The sequence below is a fragment of the Mauremys mutica genome, chromosome 2, assembly GCF_020497125.1.
Source record: "Mauremys mutica isolate MM-2020 ecotype Southern chromosome 2, ASM2049712v1, whole genome shotgun sequence".
Lineage (NCBI taxonomy): Eukaryota > Metazoa > Chordata > Testudines > Geoemydidae > Mauremys > Mauremys mutica.
The window spans coordinates 16,814,599-16,839,508 of record NC_059073.1 but is presented as its reverse complement, the minus strand read 5'-3'; the positions used below and the strand labels follow the sequence as shown (position 1 = coordinate 16,839,508).

General features: G+C 39.2%; 1 protein-coding gene across 2 annotated transcripts in view; it reads left to right on the top strand.

Annotated features, from left to right (window-relative positions):
• KHDRBS3 (KH RNA binding domain containing, signal transduction associated 3) overlaps positions 1-24,614 on the top strand; it is a 203,583-nt gene extending 178,969 nt beyond the window's left edge. Inside the window, exons 8-11 of one of the 2 annotated variants that reach the window (XR_006577443.1) lie at positions 17,435-17,493; positions 19,730-19,879; positions 21,273-21,331; positions 23,505-24,614. Coding sequence is in view for 1 of the 2 variants with exons in the window: in XM_045007790.1 (XP_044863725.1) it covers positions 17,435-17,493; positions 19,730-19,821 (151 nt within the window). In the remaining variant the exon portion in view is untranslated. Of the gene's footprint in view, positions 1-17,434; positions 17,494-19,729; positions 20,717-21,272; positions 21,332-23,504 lie in introns of those variants that run through there. The other variant, XM_045007790.1, reaches the window with a different exon arrangement.
• The last annotated feature ends 296 nt before the right edge of the window (positions 24,615-24,910 follow it).

Here is a 24,910-nt window from a genome sequence, read left to right as displayed (position 1 = left end):
CCTCTGGACGATGAAGATACAAAAGGAGCACTTAAAGATGATAAAATAATTGCGGAGAAACTAAATGAATTCTTTGCTTCAGTCTTCACAGCTGAGGATGTTAGGGAGATTCCCAAACCTGAGCCATCCTTTGCAGGTGACAAATCTGAGGAATTGTCACAGATTGAAGTGTCACTAGAGGAGGTTTTGGAATTAATTGATAAACTTAACAGTAACAAGTCACCTGGACCAGATGACATTCATCCAGGACTTCTGAAAGAACTCAAATGTGAAATTGCGGAATTATTAACTATGGTTTGTAACCTGTCCTTTAAATCGGCTTCTGTACCCAGTGACTGGAAGTTAGCTAATGTAATGCCAATATGTAAAAAGGGTTCTAGAGGTGATCCCAGCAATTACAGACCAGTGAGTCTAACATCAGTACTGGGCAAATTAGTTGAAACAATAGTAAAGAATAAAATTGTCAGACACATAGAAAAACATAAACTGTTGAGCAATAGTCAACATGGTTTCTGTAAAGGGAAATCGTGTCTTACTAATCTATTAGAGTTCTTTGAAGGGGTCAACAAATGTGAACAAGTGGGAATCCAGTGGACATAGTGTACTTAGATTTCCAGAAAACCTTTGCAAGATCCCTCACCAAAGGCTCTTATGTAATTAAGTTGTCATGGTGTAAGAGGGAAGATCCTTTCATGGATTGAGAACTAGTTAAAAGACAGGGAACAAAGGGTTGGGATAAATGGTAAATTTTCAGAACAGAGAGGGGTATCTGGTAGTGTTCCCCAAGGGCCAATCCTAGGACCAATCCTATTCAATTTATTCATAAATGATCTGGAGAAAGGGGTAAACAGTGAGGTGGCAAAGTTTGCAGATAATACTAAACTGCTCAAGATAGTTAAGACCAAAGCAGACTGTGAAGAACTTCAAAAAGATCTCACAAAACTAAGTGATTGGGCAACAAAATGGCAAATGAAATTTAATGTGCATAAATGTAAAGTAATAGACATTGGAAAAAATAATCCCAACTATACATACAATATGATGGGGGCTAATTTAGCTACAGCTAATCAGGAAAGAGATCTTGGAGTCATCGTGGATAGTTCTCTGAAGATGTCCACGCAGTGTGCAGCGGCAGGCAAAAAAGCAAAGAGGATGTTAGGAATCATTCAAAAAGGGATAGAGAATAAGATGGAGAATATCTTATTGCCCTTATATAAATCCACGATACACCCACATCTTGAATACTGCGTACAGATGTAGTCTCCTCAGTTCAAAAAAGATATACTGGCATTAGAAAAGGTTTAGAGAAGGGCAACTAAAATGATTAGGGGTTTGGAACAGGTCCCATATGAGGAGAGATTAAAGAGGTTAGGACTTTTCATCTTGGAAAAGAGGACACTAAGGCTATGGCTACATTAGCGCTTCAAAGCGCTGCCGCGGCAGCGCTTAGAAGCGCTAAGTGTAGTCAAAGCACCAGCGCTGGGAGAGAGCTCTCCCAGCGCTGTCCGTACTCCAGCTCCCTGTGGGGAATAACAGGGAGGATATGATAGAGGTATATAAAATCATGAGTGGTGTGGAAAAAGTGAATAAGGAAAAGTTATTTGCTTGTTCCCTTAATATAAGAACTAGGGACCACCAAATGAAATTAATGGGCAGCAGGTTTAAAACAAATAAAAGGAAGTTCTTCTTTACACAGCACATAGTGAACCTGTGGAACTCCTTGCCTGAGGAAGTTGTGAAGGCTAGGACTATAACAGGGTTTAAAAGAGAACTAGATAAATTCATAATGGTTAAGTCCATTAATGGCTATTAGCTAAGATGGGTATGGAATGGTGTCCCTAGCCTCTGTTTGTCAGAGGGTGGAGATGGATGGCAGGAGAGTGATCACTTGATCATTACCTATTAGGTTCACTGCTTCTGGGACACCTGGCATTGGTCAATGTTGGTAGACAGGATGCTGGACTGGATGGACCTTTGGTCTGACCCAGAATGGCCATTCTTATGTTCATGGATAGTACTGTAGCTTCTAATTGAAAATGAGTCTGCTGTATCTTGTGACTTGCTTTTAAGGCAGCAAAGAGTCTTGTGACACCTTATAGACTAACAGACGTTTTGGAGCATGAGCTTTCGTGGGTGAATACCCACTTCGTCGGATGCTTTTAAGGGTGTGTATTCACCTTGAACTCAAGGACAAATACTTGCTTTGGCTCTCGTTGAGCTAATAGCCGAAAGACATACTAGTCACCCTAAGTTGTGTCCACCTGACACCAGAGGCACTTACTCAAGAGCATTGCTGTGGTTATAATATATTTTTAGCTGACTAGCTCAATGAGAGCTAGCACAAATATGTCTCCTCAGCCTTGGTATCACACCCCTAACTTGAACTTTAAGTTCTGTTGACTTTCAATTGGACTTAGGGCCTAGATCCCCAAAGGTAGTTAGGTGTAGCATCACCTAATCCCTAGGCTGCCACCTAGAGGAATCCTCAACCCTACGTTAGGCACCCATGCTCCACATACAATGCATGAGGAGAGTTAGGCACTGAAGGACAGGATCCTTACAGACTAAGCAGGGAGCTTTCCAAGCTAGCTAGTAGTGAAATGCAGAGGAAGGAAATCACTTTCCTGGTGTTAAGCACCTAAGCCAGGTGAGTTGCTTAGAAAACTCATGCCTTAGCAGACAAAACCCAGACTTTTCTTGCAAAGAAACGTCCTCCTCCTCACCCCATTTTCATTATAACCTAGTGGTTAGGACTGTCATCTCAGATGTGCAAGACCTAGTTTCAAACCCTTGCTGTGCCAGATTTGGAACAGGGCCTTGAATCCCCATTTCTGCTGAACACCCTAACCACTAGGCTATAGTGTTAGTCTCTCTTTAGTCCAGTGAATAGTTAATGATTTATGTAAAGTGGAGCAGTTTCAACAGGGGGAATTGAGAACCCACCTTCCAGAATACTCAATAACCTGATGGTTAGGGCATTCACCTGGATGTTTGAGAGCTGGGTTCCAAGACCCTGTTGTAAATTAAGGAGAGCAGGGATTTGAACTTGGGTTTCCCACTTCCCAGGTGCATGTCCTAACTCAGGGATAGGCAACCTATGGCACGCGAGCTGATTTTCAGTGACACTCACACTGCCTGGGCCCTGGCCACCGGTCTGGGGGGGGTCTGCATTTTAATTTAATTTTAAACGGAGCTTCTTAAACATTTTAAAAACCTTATTTTCTTTACATACAACAATAGTTTAGTTATATATTATAGACTTATAGAAAGAGACCGTCTAAAAACTTTAAAATCTATTACAGGCACGCAAAACCTTAAATTAGAGTGAATAAATGAAGACTCAGCACACCACATCTGACCCCTGCCCTAACTCCTAGGCTGCGACACACCCTCTCCCTCCCAACCTGCTCACCCCTAGCTGTCTTTTGAAACAGGTGTGGAGTCTTAAGCATGGTTGAGGAATGTCTGCAAGATAGGCAGGGGAATGCCTACTTTGAGAATCCCACTTTAGGGCCACTGGGCTTTGGCTTCAGAGAGGGCTTCAAGCAGGTTGTTAGATGTGGGGTAACAGGTCTGACCGCAGAATCGGAAGCATCTGTGAGGTGCAGTGGCAGCTGGACTGTGGTTTTGAGAATGGCAGTGGTGCCCAGATGATGGACTAGGGCACCTAAATACCTTTTGGGGATCTAGCCATAGATTCCTAAATAATTTATGTGCTTTTGAAAATTTTGCCCCAAATCTAGCAAATTATATGAGGTTAAGAAAAGTGTTTGATGCTTTGCAAAATGATTAGTCTGCAAATTTAGTGAACATTATAAAATGTAGAGCAGTTGGAATGCTACAAAGGGATAAACTTCCAAATTATTGCATAGGAAGTTAGCAGAGACTAATGATGATGGAAGTCATGAGGCTAACATACCATATGATATTTCAGAAAATAGGGGAAAGAGGATGACGGGTAATCAAACAAATGGTAGTCCAAGGTGCAAATCAGGGAGCTACTAAATAAAATAAATACTAGGAGTATTTTTAGTTAGCATTAGTGATACTGAATAGACAGTTTCATAAGCCTGAAAATTCAACTGTTGGAAAAAAACAAAATCTAGCCGGTATGCTTTAAAGGATTTAAGTAATACTCCCTGAACTTTGTTTTAGGATCTTTCTAAAAATAAATAAAATAAATCAATTTGGAGAACTGCTATAGATGTTTTTTATTTGCTGTAATTATAATACAAATACAAGAACATTAAGGTCATATTTTAAGTATTCAGGAAATGCAAAAAAAAGTTCTGATTGCAAACTTAACTCATTCATATTGCACAAATTCTTCAGTTTTGCCCAGATACAGTTTTTTGAACCTCTGTCTGAATTATCACCATGCAGGTAAGGTGGAAGAGAATCAATAGGACATAGGAATTTCTCCTTTGCTTACTGGAGAGCTGAAATCATTAGGAAAGGATAGGTGAAGTGTGACCTCTACTTTAGAAAGATGTTAATAAGCTAGTAATCTTAAAATGTGAGATCTTCAGGAGTTATACATTGCAGATATTTATAATAGTAACTAATTAAAAAAGCACTGTGGATTAAAAATATCTTTTTAGTTACACTAACAACTTGAACTAACTGCAAAACATTTTGACACAAAAGATAAGATAGCTGAAGTTTAGAAAACTGCCAGAGATGAATCTAGAGCAAGTAATTTTCAGTTCAACAAGTAACAGGACACTTTTGCGAAGAGAGAAATCTTGGAGTATAGCTTTTCTTTAAGCACATGGGCCCGGAACCACAAAAGATCTTAAGTGCCTAGAAAATCACTGGAACAATAATGGGACCCACAAAGGCTAGATTAGGTGCCTACGCTCCCTATACATTGAAAAGAAGAAATAGGCACATAAGGGTGGGATCCACAGAAGCCAGCACACTAGGCAGGGTGCTCCTTACACTAGCCAATAGGAGATGCTGACCAGAAGGGTGTGTTCTAAGACACACCCCTATCAAGGAGTTATGTGCCTGAGTCGGGGCTGCATACTTAGTCATTGGGCCAGGGAGGGAGAGAGAGAGAGAATGAATGACTGTATAGACTGGGGTTAGGATACCCATGTGGGAGATCCGGTGTCTCTGCTCCTGTGACTCTAATTCTTTGTCCAAAATGGAATATCTTCAACAGGAGAAACTGAGCATTTCCACAGCAGAATATGGCATTGCCCAGTGGTTTGGGCACTCGCCTGAGAGCTGAGATCCCCATGTTCAAAACCTTTCTCCCTATCTGGCAGAAGTGAGAATTGAACCTCTCTCTCCCACAGCCTGGGTGAGTGACGTAAGCACAGGGCTAAAAATTATAAGAGAGGCGCAATTACCTGCATTTCCACCTGGATTTTGAATGGGGCTGTGAGCATGCCTACCAAATTGGGCCTCTCAGGCAAGATACTTGGGTGAATGTCTGTCTTTACCTGATTTGTAGATCGTGCTGAGGCTTAGGTGTGAGAGAGGCATCCAGACACGTAGAGTGAGGCAGCAGCATGCACGCCCAGAAGCAGAAACTTGAGTGACTAGGGAACTTTTACAATGACAATTTAGACACAAGTGAATTTGCGTGTCTACTGGGCTACACAGCAGCCAAGCAGTTTTCTGGATTGCAATGGTGCCTAAAACTGGGGCTTAAAAGTCTAAGTCCATTTGTGGATCTGGACTTTGGATACTATGGTTGTGATCGCCTAGTCAGTTGTTTGTGGGTAAGTTTTCAAACCATTGTGCAGAGATTGAGCTATACAGCTCCCACTATCAGAGGGAATTATTTGGCTAAATCTCTCTCTGCACATCTCTTCAAAAATGTACTGTTTGATGTTAAAATGATTGGTTGACTTGTTATAGAAAAACAAATAATGGTTATAAGAACGGGCTTTAATGAGCCATCTGCCTATTCCTGTTCTTTGAAAGTTCATGTGTTCCCAATAAAGTGATACTATATTAAAAGTAAAGTGTACAATTTAACTTTCTCAGCTTCAAGCACCAGATGCTGCCCTGAGGAAGAAAAAAGTGCTGAATCTAAAAGTTCAGTTCAATCTCTAAATGCTACAAAAATGCACCAGAATTTCTACCAAGACCACATTTTTTCAAAGATAAAGTGGTTTGCATATTTGCATTCAACATGTTGATGGTTTTCACTAGAGCTGGATGAAATTTTGCAGTTTTACTTTCTGTCCCTTTTGAACACTTTCTTTTCGGAAATAGTCGAGTCTCTTTTTAGATGCAGTGATTCAAATAAACTTTCATTTGGGAGGAAAAAAACCCAGCAAATTGGAAAGGGCTAGAGGAGTTGCCAAAGCTATAAAAAAAAATTATGCAACTTCACTTATGAGCAGAGGCAGAGCTGGTTTATGTCATCTTTGGGAAGTTGCCTTTTATGGGTTGTTAGGCAAGTGGGTGAAAGTCTGGGAGTTGAGAGAGTTGAAAAAATTATATAGTTTATACACACACAATTTACACTCTCTTGATTTGAGATCAGAGGGTGCAGAGAAGCAGGGCCGGCTCCAGACCCCAGCGCGTCAAGCGCGCGCTTGGGGCGGCGTCCCGCGGGAGGGCGGCAGGCGGCTCCGGCGGACCTCCCACAGGCATGCCTGCGGAAGGTCCGCTGGTCCCGCGGCGCGGTGGACTTCCCGCAGACGTGCCTGCGGAGGGGCCGCTGGTCCCGCGCCTCCGGTGGAGCATCTGCAGGCATGCCTGCGGGAGGTCCACCGGAGCCGTGGGACCAGTGGACCCTCCGCAGGCACGTCTGCGAGAGGTCCACCAGCGCCGCGGGACTGGCGTCCGGCAGAGCACCTCCCCGTGGCGTGCCGCCCTGCTTGGGGCGGCGGAAATCCTAGAGCTGCCCCTGCAGAGAAGACCCTTATATTCATCTAATAGGGGAAGTGTGGCATAGTGCCCTCAAGGGGTTTATTCGCTTTACAATGGATGGATCATGCGAGATGACAGTGTGACTCATTGCAAAAATGCATGTTCGGTCCCTCTGTAATGGCAGGCTCACTAAAGAATAACAGGCTACTGAGTTTCTCCTCAAGTTAGCTCCAGTAGTAGAGGTCTGTGTTGTGGTGCTGTATGTCCAAGGTTCAGACCTTGGTTTATCACTCATGCAATGTACATTAGGTACAGCTAACTGGTGTCCAAAACTTGGCATTTCCTTTCTTTTATGAATTTGTATTGGGTACGTGTTATGCTTAACCAAGTTTGATTCCATAGTTTCTGTTTATGGAATATTTTAATGGAGGGAAGCCTCACCAATAGCTGCAACTGCAACTTTTAGACCGTGTACAATGCCAAATAGGGATAGCGAGGGGGCTAAAGTGGCCACAGCTCCTATTGCCCTGGTCAGTATTCTATTCAAAATGGATGCTGTGCAAGTGGGAATAACCTCACAATCAATTTTAGATAACATGCAAAGATGGGTAAATGGCAAAACCCACTATCCTGCACTGCCCATATAACACATGTATTATCAGAAGCTATGTGTGGACAACAGAGCAGTGTCGGCCATTATTACCCTTTAGAACAAATGACCTATTTTAGTTGTGTCCCTTCAGAGTCTAAGGAACCAGAATGGCAGATTGCTATAAGCAAAAATATTGATACCTTGGTAGGCCTTTACAATGATCTTGTATGCTTAGCTGTCGATTCAGTAGCTCCTCATTACCTTCTTCCTGGTTTAGCTTTCTCAGATCACCAGCATGTACGGATGTCCTGTGACTGAGTAGGAGAGAAGGCTGCTATTGAGGGAGGAATTTGGTCATGGTATGTCTTCCTCTGCAGCATGGGGCACGTATAAAGCCAGTTGCCTACTGACAGTCTGATAGGGACTAGTGTCAATCACCTCTACTTCATATGTCCTTTCTGCTGCCCTTCTCAACATTTTGTACAGCATTAATATTTTGAAGTGAGAAATAAGACTCCCAAGTAGGAACACCTTGTCTACAGCCGCTGAAGAAAAAAATGAAAGCCTTTTAATGTTCACTTTGTAATATTTGTGGGCATCATTGTAGGGCAGCGGTTATGTGGTTCTAGTCAGAAACCAAGGGAGAGCACAAATTTTATTGCTATATTCAAAAATTTCTAAAATAGTTGCATCCGATAACAATATAGCAGTTCTTCAAGATCTAACAGCCTACACTGGTAGGTGTGTTTTGTGTGTATTTTGACTCTCAAAAATTTTAATAGCAGCATCTGACGACTGTAATTAATACTCGAGTATTAAAAATCCTGGACTTCATATACTATGCTGAGCAATAAATTAAGGCCACAATGGTTATTAAAGGCAGGACTGGTGGCACCGCCTATCACCGAGATTGTCTGACACTTCGCATTATAAGACCCTGTTTTCAGTTCCTTATGACACTGCCAAACTTTAACAGTTTGGGTTGAAATTTTCCATGCTGAGGGTGTGTCAGGCTGAATTATTTTGAAAAATTTCAGATAAAAGTTCAGCTGTTTTCAAGAATGAGAGTGACGAAAAATAAATTTCCACCGCAAGACTCCGATTCAGCCCCAGAGCAGGTCTATCGTCAGCACTGAAGAAAGCAAGCTGGGGTCCTGTGGTAAAAATAGTATGTGAGCATGTAATTCAAGAGTGTGACAATGCATATGGACATGGGCCTGAACTAAGTTTTCCAGAAGCAACCTTAATTGTCACATTTCCTAAATTTTTGAGTGCTTGACTTGCAACCTTAATGTTCTTTTAACATGGCGGGGGGGAGGGGGAGAGGGATTGAGAGGGTGTTAATAATATCTAAACTTTATTTTTAGTGAGTAATGAACCAGCAGCTATCTTTGATCATCTGTACCGGTCCATATGCTTGGCTAAAGTTCATCTCTGTCAACAGAGTAAGACAATATGCTGAAACATTTTCAATGATGTCATCTTGTTTGTATGACAGGCGTGTTGGTTTAACCTGGGCAGTCATTTCTCACTCCAGCAGATGGAAAACATTGTATCTTTAACACAGAAGACATAAGAAACTGGTACCTCCCATCCGCCTGATCCTACCTTTATGACGGAACACAGTACCACATACATGTCTGGTTGCAGTGTCCATAAGAGGCACTGATGATCCAGAAGAGCACAAGAAGCTCAGAAGGAGCTCCAACCCTAGGATGTTCAAGGCAATAAACCAGATGTGAGGATTCCCCCACAGGAAAATCCAGGGCACATTTCCCACAATTCACTGATGGGAAAATATCTTAATATAAGAACCAGTCACACAGGAAGATCTAACTCATTTTAGGTTTATGACATAACTATTGACAGGGAAAGACATGGGAAGAGGGTTTGTCAGGCATCGTCATAACAGTGGTGGCAGACCAAATAAAACAATTGTTTTGACAGGCCATTTGTTCCCTAGTTCGCTTGTTCTGTGCTGTCAGTCTGTAGCAGGCCAAACAAGAGAGTCCACATACATAGAGTGTGTCTACACTCCAGCATAGAGGTATACATTTCAGCTCAAGGAGACATATCTATGATCAATACCCGCTCTGATCAAGCTAAAGTGCTAAAAATTGAGTGTAACCACAGTGGTGCAAGTGGCAGTGGTAGCCTCCCAGATACCTGTCCAAGATGCTAGGCCCATACTTAGGTGGTTAGCTCTTCCAGCCACTTGCGCTGCTGTGGCTACACTCTATTTTCAGCAAGTTAGCTCATCAGCGCTAGTGTGGTATGTCTCCTTGAGCAGGAATTTACTGGACATAAGCTCTTTTAAAAAACAAATTAAAATTTTCCTGCCCCTGGCTTTCCTCAACTACTCTTTCTAAAGCTATCCTGACCTTACCCCATAGGGTTCAGCCTCAAAGCCTCTAAACAAACAAACACAGTATTGATATTGCAAATAACAAGCAAAAAACAATGGATTACTTGTCACTTTTTCCACCATGCCTTGTACTAGCCCAGAACTACCAACTGGCTTCCTATGAACTACACTTCAAAGCAACCTCTAGGCACTGACTAGGAAAAAGGGCTTCCAGAATATTTTTCTCTTTGCACTCCAGTGACCAGCCCTATCAGAGTTAACAGTCTGGGTTTCTCCCCAAAGTATGAACTGCCATTCTGAGACTACTTCCTCTCCCTCAGCAATCATGCCCCTGTAATATGGTCTGTTAGAGAATACCTTGATATGTGGTAGTACTGACCCTGGAGGATTCTTTCATCAGCCTTACAGGGTCATTATATCCCTATTCATCAACAATAATATATTTTTAGAGTACACCCATGTATACTATGCAAAAGTATGGAATATGTTCACTGTCTGGTGTTGATGTAGCGGTACTGATCCTCTGTTTGTCCACATACCAAATATCCTTACAAGATGGGCTGGACTTGGGAATGAATGCCAGCCCTTCACAAGTCCACTCTTCTGGAGATAACTGTCACTTAGGGAACATCCAGCCATCTCCAGCAATAACAGGCTGTAGTTAAGGCCAGCAATCAAGCTGCCATTTCTCTTTGAGGCATGAGCTTGGTCCTGAAAGCCCTTACTAAACTGTTGTTTGTATCTGAATGAAAAATCACTCTGTAGCTATAGTCTACCATCATTTTATTTTTAGAAGCAGTCTGCACAGCAAAAAGAATTGGAGAACTTAGGCCCTGTTCTACACAATCATCTACACTTATAAATTCAGTTTATTAGAGAGACATTCTTCACACTGCACCTTGAAAGGACAGGCTGTTGCAGGTCCACGTTATGTACCATGTTGTTTAATTGGCTAAAACAGTTCATCCATGTGGCTTACTTGTGTGGTGATAAGGAAGTGACAGAATCTCTCAAAGCTCACTCTGCTTGATCAGTGGTGACTTCTTAAACAGAGAAATTAGACACTATCCTCTTGGCAATATGTAAACTACTTACTTGGGCCTCACTTCACACTCTCTCTAAGCATTATCGGATTAATGTCCAGACCTCAGCAATTAGGAGCAGCATACTGAGGTCTATTGTTGGATGCTAATCCCTGCATACTGTTGTGTACATACTGCTTTGTGAGGTTCCAAGTTTTTAGGTTGGCACAGAAAATCAAAGAGAATGGGAATTTTTTCTTACCTGATAATTTAATTTTCTTTATTTTATTTCAGGCTCTCCCTTCCCTTCAGCTCTAAGATACTACACTTGTGCTATTGAAATCCTGGTAGTTACATACACACAAACAGATGTAGATATTAGATATATTAATGTACAGAAGTGTCTGGTAGATAGTTAAAATTCCAGTGGCAGTCAGACTAGATTCAGAATTAAAGTTCATAGAATATCAGGGTTGGAAGGGACCTCAGGAGGGCATCTAGTCCAACCCCCTGCTCAGAACAGGACTAATCCCCAGACAGATTTTTGCCCCAGATCCCTAAATGGCCCCCTCGAGGATTGAATTCATAACCCTGAGTTTAGCAGGCCAATGCTCAAACCACTGAGCTATCCCTCCCCCAATTACATGAAGTTACATATTGTTGAGAAAATATGGCCTTAGTGCTTTCAAAGCTTCAGCCAACATGGGTGAGCAATACACTTATAATTAGGGCCCTATCAAATTCACAATCCATTTTGGTCAATTTCACAGTCCTAGGATTTTAAAAAATCATAAATTCCATGATTTCAGCTATTTAAATCTGAAATTTCACAGTCTTGTAATTTTACAAAGAGTCTGCTCTATTAGAACTTAAGCTTCCTTTCAAATTAAATGTTTTAATTCATCAACTGAAACAATCAAGTAATTTCTATTTTTATGGCCATCACATTCCTCACAACGGGTATAATTTACACCTATGCAGAGGGCCCATGATAAGCCTGTTATCATGGGCCCTCTGCATAGGGGTCCCGACCGAAAAAGGAGTTATGTAAGGGTTGCAAGTTTATTGTAGGGGGGGTTGCAGAACTGCTACCCTTACTTCTGTGCTGCTGCTGGCAGTAGCACTGGCTTCAGAGCTGGAGAGCAGCAGCTGCTGGCTTGGATCCCAGCTCTGAAGGCAGAGCCGCCTTCAGCAGCAGTGCAGAAGTAAGGATGGCATGGTATGGTATTGCCACCCTTACTTCTGCACTGTTGCCTGCAGAGCTGGGCCCTGAGTCAGCAGCTGCCACTCTCCAGCTGCCCAGCTGTGAAGACAGCAGCGCAGAAGTAAGGGTGGCATGGTATGATATTACCACCCTTAGTTCTGCACTTCTGTTGGCGGGGAGCTGCCTTCAGAGCTGGGTACCCGGCTCTGAAGGCAGTGCAGAAATAAGGGTAGCAATACCATCCCCCTTCCCCCCTAAAATAACCTTGCAACCCCCCTGCAGCACCATTTTAGGTCAGCAAAGAATTTTAGGTCAGGAATCCCAATTTGAGAAACACTGGTCTCCCCCACGAAGTCTGTACAGTATAGGGTAAAAGCACACAAAAGACCAGATTTCAGGGGAGGAGACCAGATTTCACAGTCTGTGACGTTTTTCGTGGCCGAGAATTTGGCAGGGCCCTATTTATAATCAGAGCAGACATTACCAAAAAAGTTTCAGAGTATGGTCTGTCTCCATCTGCTGGTAGGAAGGAGCTATTCTCAGACATCTGGGCAAGCGTAGAAAATCTCAGAAAGAGAAAATTGTCAGGAAAGAAAATGTTCTTATTTTTAAAAATTTCAGCAATACTGAAATATTGACAAAGCGGGTTTCAGATTTCCCCCTCCCACTCCAATGCTCTTGATTTAGACCACTTAAAAACAAATACGAACTTTAGGCAATCTTTGACCAGCATCTTTAAATGCTGAAGCACTTGTTGCTCTAACATATGTGAAAAAGACGTGCATCCAGGTTGTTTACAAATTCAGAGAATTAAACTTTTTTATTTAGTTAATTATTTTATATTTTAATGCTTTTGAAAGTGTTTGAGAGTTTTGGAAACCAAAGATCCCTTTATTTGCATAACAGGCTTATCATGGGCCCTCTGCATAGGTGTAAATTATACCCGTTGTGAGGAATGTGATGGCCATAAAAATAGAAATTACTTGATTGTTTCAGTTGATGAATTAAAACATTTAATTTGAAAGGAAGCTTAAGTTCTAATAGAGCAGACTCTTTGTAAAATGCGCTCAGCTTTGTCAGTAGTAAATATCTATAAGTAAATATCTATAAAAGGAAAGTTATCAAAAACTAAATGTTTTGCTCCTGGATGAGACAGTTCTTCTGTAGGTGATTTTAGCACCTTCATATTTTATATGAGATGCTTCCAAAGAGGATGGATATATACTAATATATCCAGGAAAATACGGGGTGTTAGCTTTTGAATTCAAGCATTGCTTAGACTCTGCAGTTATAGGCACTAGAGGTAGAGCCCCATATTTTTTCTCAAATACACAATAACCAGAAATAAAACAAAAAAACTATATATAAAATGAAAACAAAAAACAAAAAGACGAAGCTTCTCACCAGCCATGGGAGATTCAGTGGCCAGCGTCAGCACCCATAGGTGCAAGCAGTGAACTAATAGGATCACTTCCACCATACGAAGTGCACCAGCCTAGGGAAGGGCCTGCCAGGGTCACATGCATTCATGGTGCATGGATACTGTGCGTCCTGAGGTAGGGCTGGCAAGAGGATTTAGCAGCCTCACGAAGAGTGCAGGAGAGAGACAGATACCTGAGTGAGGCAGCCATTGTGGTGAGGGAGCTAGGGAGAGCGGGTGCTAAACCTCTCCTGAGCACGACCATCAAGGGAGTCGTGGCACTGCAGTTTTCCCCTCCTTTCATGGGATGGAGTGATGAGTCCTGGCTGGGCACTAGGCATCACTGCAGAGGAGTCTGCGCACGGGTTGAGTATTGAGATGATGGTGCCTGGACCTTAGGCAGAGGTTGGAGGAGTCGAGGCAAGTGGGGGATGGGGGGTCTAAGGCTCAGAGGGGCAAGGGTTGCGGGGGCAGGTGGAGTCAGGGTTGTTGGGGGGAGAGGTGTTATATTAATGCAGATGTTATAAAGAGGCCCAAGGAGTCCAAGGTGTTACTGTGGCCCTAGCAATGTCCAACATTAACAGTGTTAAGATTCAGGATTTTGTATACAGAGCCCTCAGCCTGCTTAGAACCATTGACAAACACATCATTAAAATTCCTTTTAATCTTTAATTAAAATACAGAAAAGAGAGAAATCAGTTAAAGCATTTAACATATAAAGTATTAAGTAAATTTTATTCTAACAACCACCCGTGTTCCCTTTCCCTTTAGCTGGAAAGAGTTTTTAAAAGGAAACCCTCCCCTCACCCTACCCCATATTACAGTCTTTTCGGTGGTATTTAAAATGGTAATAACTGTCCTTTCTAGGGAAATGAGGAAAAGTTAGTTGAAATGGGCTGGAGCTATTATTGTTGCTGTTGTTATTTGAAGTCCAGTCCTGTTTTCTAGAAGACAAAGCAAGCCAAACACACACAAGAGGGGAAAGAAGAGAACAGCAAAGATAGAAAATGCAGCCTCTGTCTCTGGTGCTGACTCACTTGCAGCCTCACTGCTGGAGAAACACGGGCACAGCATGTGATCTTATTAGCCATATTGAGACCTGGCAAACTTGTACCAGTGTTGGGCTGTTCAGGGAATTGCATTTAGCTGCCTTTTTCTGGTCAAAGGCTCACAGCAGTGTTGCAAAATATACAGTCTTGGCCAGCTAAGCCAGACTCCTCTTAGATACAAGAAAAATGAGAGAGAGGAAAGAAAAGAAATAAGGTGGGGAAGGAAAAGGACACATGGAGAGGGGGATGGCAAAGTCTCACTTCCCAGGTGGTGTTTGGAGACTTAGCCGGAGCCAGGGGAGTGGCAATGAAATTTGGCTCCCTCTCTCTGGACCAACCTGGTCAGGACATTTCTCAGGATTAGGTCAAAGAAGGTCAGGGGTCCAATGAAACTGTGGGAGTGACAGTTGTCATGGTGAAGCTCCCTTCTTCCCCCTTTCTAGTTCTTCAGTCAGCCAGTATTTGCTTCTGTTCTTCCCCAAAAAGGATTTTTCTTTAAAAAAACAAAAAACGGAGTGATAGATGGAATAGCCCATTCTCTCATTATTTTGTTCATTAATTAGACCTCATATTGAACACACCAATTTTTGTTCCTTGATTTCTGGTCCAACACTTCTCTTGTTTACCAGACATGATGTTAACTCAGTCCTTGAGTTATATCAATAGGCCTTTTTGGTTTGGACTAATTTAGTCTTTTTATGTCCCTTTTGCACCTTTTTTCCATTAATATTTGTCCTTATAAGTTAACATGACATTTTATAAACTGTCATGTCTTACAATTAAGTTTACAATGCATATACATTTGTAGGCCCAGTTATTACAACGAAGGGCAAGAGGGGCGGATTGTGAGGGTTTGGGGATAAAACAAAGTAACGTGAAATTCCCAAAAAATAAAATGAAAAAAATATAAAAATAAAAGAATTTCACATGGCTCCAATTATAGGAAGGCCTGCGATAGATAGGTAGTCTTACCGTTTTTCTGTTTTCTGCTTTCCTCAGTCCTGCCTACAACCATTTACACAAAATATGTTCACTGTGTTACAAACATATTGCCCTCTTGTGTAAAATTTCATATTTGTTTATAGACTCTCAAGTTCAGACAGAAGTCAGTCATGCAAGGGTTTAGCAGCATTACTTTGTTATAGAGCCTGAGAGGAGAGGGTGCAGGGAAGAGAGAGCGCATTGCATTTCATTGAGCAACTTTGAGCACTTTACAATATTATTTGACCTGATTATTAATGCTGAACAGTCTGTCAGGTAATAAAGTTAAATTTTGATGTACTTATAATGCAAATAAGTGATTTTCTCCCTTCCAGTGTTTATTGGTTTTGCAGTTTACATGCCATAAAATGTGAGTCATTTTTTGTTTAATAGACATTTTAGGTCTGTGAAATGAAACACTGCAAAAGTAATTCTGACAGGATTGACAGGCACAGGGATGGGGCTCAGCTGCTATAGACCTCTAGACTTGATGACAGTCTTACAATAAATAATCGGATGCTGTGTGAAATGATAGAGAATGTCAATTTAAAGTTCTTGATTGTCAAAACTAAGATTGTTTTATCACTGAACTGTTGCAGGACAAGTTTATGCTACTTTGTATGCTTCACATTTTTGTCCTTAATATACAGGTCTGTGTCATGTGGGCTGACAAACCATAGATGAGAATTTTAGCTCTTATATAGGTCTTCAGAATTTCACAGTGCAGACACTACTAGAATTTTTAGTTCAGGAAGCTTTAGACAAGCAATAATAGAGACTCATTCACTGCTCTTATTGTTTTGTATTTGCATATTTTTACACTTTTGGCCCAGGTATTTTCCAAAATTTGACAACTCTATTTCATTACCTGTCTCAGCTCTGTAGTTCTCTCTGCGAGTTAAATGCACCTGCAATACATGTATTGTTTACTCTGTACATAAAAAGATTATGTGAGAGCCTGGCATTTACCTCTACCTGCGAACTCCTGTTAAAACTACAAATTGTTTTGTCTTGACTTGGATTTTATTTTGTGTTAGTTAGCACTTGTTAGCCAACATAAGATAAGAACACAGCTTTTTTTCCTAGTGAAGACAAGACTTTGGTTGTAGCAGTTTGTAATTTAGCTACTTTCCAAATAGCCATGTATTCCATACTGGCTCTGGATTTATCTGGCTACTAGGTACCAAACTATCACAATCACCCATTTTGTATTTTAAATGGTGTTTCTTATTTGTTGCTTAGTGTCCTGCAAACATCCCATAGGCCAGGTGTCGGTCAGCAACCTTTTAGAAGTGGTGTGCCGAGTCTTCATTTATTCACTCTGATTTAAGGTTTCGTGTGCCAGTAATACATTTTGACATTTTTAGGCCCCTCTCTATAAGTCTGTAACATATAACTAAACTATTTGTGTATGTAAAGTAAATAAGGTTTTTAAAATGTTTAAGAAGCTTCATTTAAAATTAAATTAAAATGCAGAGCCCTCCAGACTGGTGGCCAGGACCTGGGCAATGTGAGTGCCACTGAAAATCAGCTCATGTGCTGCCTTCGACACGTGTGCCATAGGTTGCCTATCCCTGCCGTAGACATTTGATCACATGTAAAATATTTTTTTAAAGCAATAATCAAGCAAAAGGTTATACATAGTTACAAATGTATGGACCATAAAACCATGGTGGGATGTTGTCCCTGTAAAATAAGCTAGGGCACGAAGCAGCTGCGCAGCGCAGTGTCAAGATTTAGATGATTTTGGATGCCTTCTGGCAGAAACGTAGGCACCGACAGCGCCAGGTGACAGCTAAACAATGGTTTTTTGAATGTCACTGCCACCTCAATGTAGGACTTTGGCACCTAAAAAGGCAAAGTGCCTAAGTCCCTTGTGAATCTAGTCCATCATGTTTTAAGACATGTTGCTTAACACTACATCTCTAATGGCATTACTTATGTTGTCTGTGTTTTTTTTCATACAGTGGAACAGATTACTATGATTATGGACATGGACTTAGTGAGGAAACATATGATTCATATGGTGAGTAGCTTTGTAAGTGGAATTATCAGTGTATTTTAAAGAATTTTGAAAAAAAATCAATTTAACCCAAAAAGAATTTTCATGAAGAATGCTGCAATCCTGCATCAGGATGCACTTGCATCGACTGTTGTGCTGGTCTTGAGTCCCATTGTTACAGATGTTGAAGATTTATGGTTACTGAGACATATTTGTTGGGAGGTTCTTTTGTTTTGTTTGTTTTTTGTAATTTTGTTTGCTTATCTTTGCCATATAACAGTAAAAATAAGCACTAAGAGCTAGATTTTCCACCCTTACTCCTACTTACTACATTCCCCCAAATCAATGGGATTATTTTCAGCGTATAATAATATTTAGTGTGAGTGAGGGTGGCAAAGAATTGGGTCATAAGGCCTCAGTTCAGCAGAGTACCTAAGCATATGCTTAATGTAAAACATGTGCTTAAGACTCATTGAAGTCAGTGGGACTTGAGCATATGCTTAAGTTCTTTGCTGAATCAGGGTTGAATTGAGCACATTTCACACTTAGTTTGTGGTCTTTTGGTATATAAATTCATTTCCAAGCTCCTGTTCTGTAAACTCAAGCAGGTAGTAATTATATAAAAGTTATGAAGTATTTTAGGTATGTAATAAACACAAGGGTACTGGAATATTTGTCTGAAGGCAAGACAACGCATAATAAAGCAAAAAGCATATGCCACAATGATAGGATTCATTTTTTCAAATCAGAAGTGCAGTGGTGATAGGTTTAATTAAAGGAATCTGTTATGGATTAGAAGCATAAAGCATGTTAAAAGGCACCTTTACTTCATACCTCTGGCTAGAGATCAGAGAAAGGCAGTTTTCAATCAGTCAGGAAGCTCAAAAACTCATGAATTGCCAGTGACTGGTGCAAGTGAATCATGACTGTGGTTAATGGATGTTATGACATTTTTTAGAACATAACTGAAAACCATTTCCTGGTGTATCTTTTGAAGTGCATTTTACGATGTCTCCTCCCTGAAGCAATGATGACCTCAGCTAAGATTTGTTTGTCATAACAAACACTTTGAACATATAGGTTTGCCACATGTCATCTACTGGAATTGATGCAAGTAACTTGAGGGAAAGTAATTGATTAGATGAGTGCATCAAAAGAGGAGGTCACTTCAAGCAATTTTTGCCCCTCACAGTTCTTTAAATTGGTCTCTGTGGACTGCATTGCTTAAATCATTGTATATTTCAGCATTAAAGTTAACTGTTTGACAGTAGGGGTCTGATTTCTCCGAGTATCTCACTAAGGGAAAAACCAATAGTGATAAAGCTTACAACCTGCCTAATGCAGGACACAAGATGTAACATTTTGTAGCATTACAATATTTAAGGTAAAAAAATTAAAATTTTCTCATTAAATCTTGTGTTACTTAAAACTGAGAGCTTGTTATTAGTCAGGGCAAACTTGTTTACCAGAAGTTTAGTACAAAATATTAAGTGTACACCATCATATTTCGAGATTTGCAGAAAGATTGTTAGCACCTTGGGGAGGGACCGTGTCTTCCTATGTGTTTCTATGTCTAACACATTAGAACTCTGATTCAGTCCATTATTATTGTTAATAATACAGTTCAGTGTGTGTTGTGTGTTTATTCATTTTGTTGTTACAAGCGAGGCAAGCAATTTCCTTTGCTCTTTGAAGATTATTAAAAAAAAATCCAGCTCTCTAGATCTTGCACTTTACAGGAAATGTATTTGTTTCTGTGAAATCCACTGTTATCTGAAATGCCGTGTTAGGTTGTATTTTCAAAAGGGAAGCCACAAGTGTTCATAGTGGAATTATGAAACTTTTCACTTGTAGCTTTCTAATTCAAAGAAATCCTAAATTAGTAGTGACCAAAAGAAGTTGGGTGGGGGAGGAGAGATTTATAGCTGTTCCGTAGCCTACATAGATGGTCATGTTCTTACACCAGGTCCTGTTAGTATAAGTACTTCTTTGTAGCCTCATTACAGGCCATACTGAATATCATAGGTGCCTAAACACATTCTCACCCCCAGCTAATCCCAGTCAGAACTGAGGCATGGTGGAAGAGCAGTATGGGGAAGTTCACCAGTTCTTTTGCTAAATATTAGACTTCATTCTCTACAACTGTCAGTGCAAAAGCACTGAACTCCAAAATTAAACTAAAAAAATTATAAGTAAAAACAAACACTGCCACAATGATCATTAGGAAAGATCTAATTATGATTGCTTTTCCTTGTTTCAGGGCAAGAAGAATGGACCAACTCAAGACACAAGGCACCTTCAGCACGGACAACAAAGGGAATCTACAGAGACCAGCCATATGCCAGATACTGATTGTACTGTCTGATGTTGTGAAATATCCAATCTCCACCAGTCCTGTATACTGTTCCAAGTAATTTTTTTCTATAAACAATCCCTTTTTAGTAAATCAAAGTGCTTAAAAATTGAACGGCTGGACTGAACTTAAACTATTTTGTTGAAAGAACAACCTGGACAGAAAGATATGTAAAACAAGGAACTTTGTTATTTCCAGACTGTATTTGAAAAATAGGTGATCAAAAAAAAATAACCTCTGATTAACTAGTGTTAAACAAAAACTAGGTTTACTAAATATGTTAATCCATTCTTTTAACATAAGCGTAACCTTTTATTTTAAAGGTTTTCAGCAATTTAGTTCTTTTAGTTTTATTTTTCAACCATTTTGTTAGTTTTTTCTCTTGCAAACATGCGTAAAAAGGGAAGCAAATTACAAATGCAAATAATGTGGTATTTTGTAACTCGAGTCTTGAAATGTTCTGTAGTGTTAAGCAAAGTTTACTCTTGCTTGATACTAAATAAACTTTTGAAAGAAAATCAGTGTGTGTGAGAGTAATTTTATGCTTTAGTTTATTTTATAATAAACCTTCATAAATAGTAGTAAACAGGGAGAAATTCATCTAACAATGATCAACATAAAATGCTCATACTAAACACTGTACAGCTTTTTTTTTTTAAAAATGGTATAAACCTAAATGTACATTTATATACTCACAATAGATTTAAATGCTGTTTAAATATCCAAATGGTATGGATCTGCTTGAATGCCACATATAAAAAAATAATCTTGGTTAAAAATGGTTTAAAATAGCTAATGAATTTTCTGAAAAAGATGTGACTAGTTTTCATCTTGTTGAGCATTTTTTCACTAGTGCAACTTTGGAATTTTTATGAGAATTTTGGTACCTTAATGACCACCTCGCTCCGTGCTGGAAGCAATAAACACAAAGCTTTTAAAGACTTTCTGACTTGACTAATTGAGGTCGCTTTCGTCAGAGGCAGAGGATGTGTAACCCTTAAAACGGTCTTCATTTGCAAAGGTAAATAAATCAAATAAGATTTTAATCTCACTTAATTTATCTTAATATAACCAATAAAATCAGGGAGGATACAAATTAGAAAGTTTCATTTTAGATTTTAGAAAGGCTTTAAGCTCACCTAAATTCTCATTTTAAAAAGTTTAATTTGTTTTAGTAATCTAAAAAGCCTTAGCTCAGTCAGTTTAATTTGGACAAATTATTCCCTATTAAACAAATGTAAAACCTCATAACTAGTAGTTTGTAATACCTTATTTTTCCATAAATTCTAGTAACTGAGAACAGTGCTTAAACATTACAAATATTTTCAAAAGCTTTTCCTTGAAGATTCAGTTTGTCTTTTTAATTATAGTTTAATTTGAATTGTTTGTTTGTAGTTTATATTTTAAAGTCTTCTTCTGTATTTAGTAAACAGATCTTTTCTCTTCTCAGGAAACACTAAACGTCTTGGGGAGCCAAGAGAACAAAAACCTACATATGTTGATGCTTTGGTATGTACCTATTCATATACTTTAAACTCTCTGATCAATGATGTACCAGAGAAAAGAATTTTAAGCGCCTAAGTCAAAACCCATAGAAACCAATGGAAAGACTGCCAATGACTTAGCGAGGCTCTGGGCTAATCTTTAAATAATCACTAAGGGCAGTGATTGTTTTGAATTCTGAAGTTACTTTAAGAGTCTGCCAAAAAGAAAAATACCTTTTTTTTCAGGCAGTCTGACATGTAAAGCTCAATATTGAACTGTCCCATTGTGCCCCTAGCTGTTGTTGGATTCTTTCTATTCTTCAGATTAAGAATTAACTTTGAAATATGAATTTCAGCTAACTAGGTGAAGGAGTTGCTGACCTAATAGAGGAATGTAGAAGGAAATTAGTATAATTTTATGACATCAGTCCCCCACAGAGAACTTCAATCCTGATAGAAAGTCATGTTGACAGTTTCTATCAGAGAGGTCCCAATCTATAATTTTTCTGAGAATAACTTTGTGGGGAATAGTTTGATAGGAAAAATAAAATTGGTACAGGATGACTTGGTGAACCAAAATGAACATTTCTGCACAAGAAACATGTTGAATCTGGTGAAAGAGAAAGTCAAATCCCTTAAAAGTGTATTTACAGAGCTGTGAATCTAGTGCTGTGCATGTTTGCTGTGGATTACTGTTTCTAATGAGGTTAGTCAGATACTAGGTTAAAAAATAATTCACACATAATTTTTGTGCTGTGCTAAAAAAAAAATGACTGAAACTAGGACAGAAACTTTTAACCTTTGAGGGGGTTATTTCCTACTTTGAATGGTAATTCTAGATACTAATCCCATAAGAAATGTTTAAATTCCAGGTTAATTGATTAATAAATGGCTCCTCGAGCTTTCGGCAACTTAGTGCCTTTAATTTGTAGTATAAATGGAGCTATATATTTTTAAATAATGCATACATAGTTACTGTTTAACACAGTAACATTAGGAGGTCTCTTCATTTGCATATACAAAATCTGCATTTGCACATGCAAAGTTTGCTGGAACAAATTCAAGACTTAGTTTAAGATTTAGCCAAAAGGCCCCATAAGGCTTGTAAAAGTTAAAAAGTTCAGCTGAGACTTCTATCTGCCTTGGCCAGAATAATTGCAGAGATCCAAAATTTGTGAGCAAGGCTGACTCTTAGAGCTGCTGCCATACCTAGGCGCAATAGAGTGGGGGTATGTTGAAGCTGTCTTCTCTGAATGTTCATAGCTTTCTGGGTCAAACACTTAATTACTACGTTAACATGATTTTGTCCATACCCTCAAAATGGCTTTTAAAAAAATAGTTTCAGTGTAAGAGTTAAGGTTGCATAAAAAGTCTGATGTTAATCTATATGCAATTTTTGAACCAATCAAATGAAAACTGTAGCCCTTACACTCTTTGGCCCAATTTTAGTTAATGGCTCTTATTATGACCTTATCGAAATCTACACAGACTTCTACACAGAAGAACCGTTGTGAATAGTGACCATAGCAGCACTGTATTTTAAAAATATTTGGACAGGGAATATTTTTATAATTTATATCCATATTTTTTATCTTTCTCCAAGGATTTGATTGCACATCTTTTTTTGTCAAAAACAAAAAATTGAAACTACATTGAAGCAGAATTTTAGACACTTTTATAGGTTCAGTATTTGCAGTATAAATCTTTTCTCAACACTTTCTAAAATAGCACACTTTGACCTTCTGTTCCTCTATTATATCTCCAGCTTTCTTTGGAATAATGGAATAACCTACCAAGGAAGGTAGTTTAGATATTAGATAATCCTGTTTCAGTGTGACAAACTTAATTACTAAGGAGAACTAGTTCATTCAGTGTAGAATTTCATGTTCTCACATCTCTTGGTCAATCACTACATATCGCCAGAGTCAAATCCAATAGCATAAGTGAATAATATCTTAACAATTGATTAATCATATAATTATTAATTGTTCCATATTGCACGCAGGCTTTATTGTCATCTTTGTACTAAATTTAAACCATTAGCTCCTTTTTTGCATTCTTTTCCATAAATCTACATACATTTATTGTATTTCCAATTGCCTGTTTCCACTGCCTGTAATCTGATGGTCTCCAGAGAGTCAGTAATAATTATTTGTTTCCAGATGTACATAAACGTATTTTGTTTTCCTCTTTTCCAGGGACTTCTGTCATGATTATTATGGACTTCTTAGACTATTATGTTCACCAATGTGCCTAGTCAACGATGAAATCAGCTTTGGAATTTGAAAATGCAGTTCTGTTTCCCTTCAGTATTTTACGTACTGTAGTACTAAAGTGTATCATATTATATCCTTTATTTTTAACAACTGCTATAAAAGCCCTTAATTGTTTAATGACTTAACAATGTTATTTATGTAGAAGTCAATAAAGAATCTCCATTTAAATCTCCAGTACAAAGCAATAATGCATCCTTATGTTCCTTCAGTGGCTTTGTAATTCCTACACAGCAGCTATGAGCGAACCTTGTGTGGAGTTTTATGACTAGACCCACAGTTCACTTTTGGACGTGCTTTATCTACTGCATGGACAAGTAAACATAAAAACAAGTGTGCTACACAGAAGCTATTGTATTGCTCATAGGCTAAGTGTAAACAGAGGTGCCTGAAGTAAGACTGATTAATAGAGAGAGAACAAACCCAATTTCAATTTCCTTCAATAATTTGTTTATAGAACATGAAGGTCATAATCACTGTGGACAGTATTATATTGGTTTCAGAGTGGTAGCCATGTTAGTCTGTATTAGCAAAAACAACCAGGAATCCTTGTGGCACCTTAGAGACTAAAAAAATTTATCTGGGCATAAACTTTCGTGGTCTAGAACCCACTTCATCAGATGCATCAGTGTTTTTGTATTATATTGTTCATTCTCTTTCACTTACTCCATGGTATATTGTGATTATAATTTTACATCTACAGAAGTATCTTCTCTACTCTTATAATATAAGGTCACATCTTTTCCAGTGAAAGGAATTTCAATCTAGTTTTTATGTCTTGATAAATTTGCACTCTTGTTCCTGGTAGACCTGTTTCCTCAATGCTTTTTCATTTTTATATTAGACCTTATTGTGATAATTTGTAACACAAATATACTTCTGGTAATTTAACCTGTTCTTACTGCAAATCCAACTGCTTTCCACCCATGCTTCAGAAATTTACTTCCATCAGATGCATTTTCCTTTCTGATAGTTATTGAAACTCAACAAATTCAGCCAGTGTGCATGCTGGTTAATCCATTTCGATACTGAGGCCAGACTTTTCTTTTTTAGCTAAGTGTATATTTTCAAGGCAAACGTACTTTTTTTTGCAAAATAAAGGAATATCACTATGCATAAGTGTCTTCTGTTCAAACTCCTCATCTCCATCAACGCACATTGAGATGTTTTATTACCATTTAGTGGCTGTTGAAGACTGTCTTTAAGGGTTTTTATATGGAGGTGGAAAAATTGATTTCAGATCTTAGAGTATTCTTCACATTGATTTCTCAAAGCTACCTTAAGCAAAAGGAGTATCATTTAGTTTTTTTTCTTCCTTTGGTTGTTTGGAA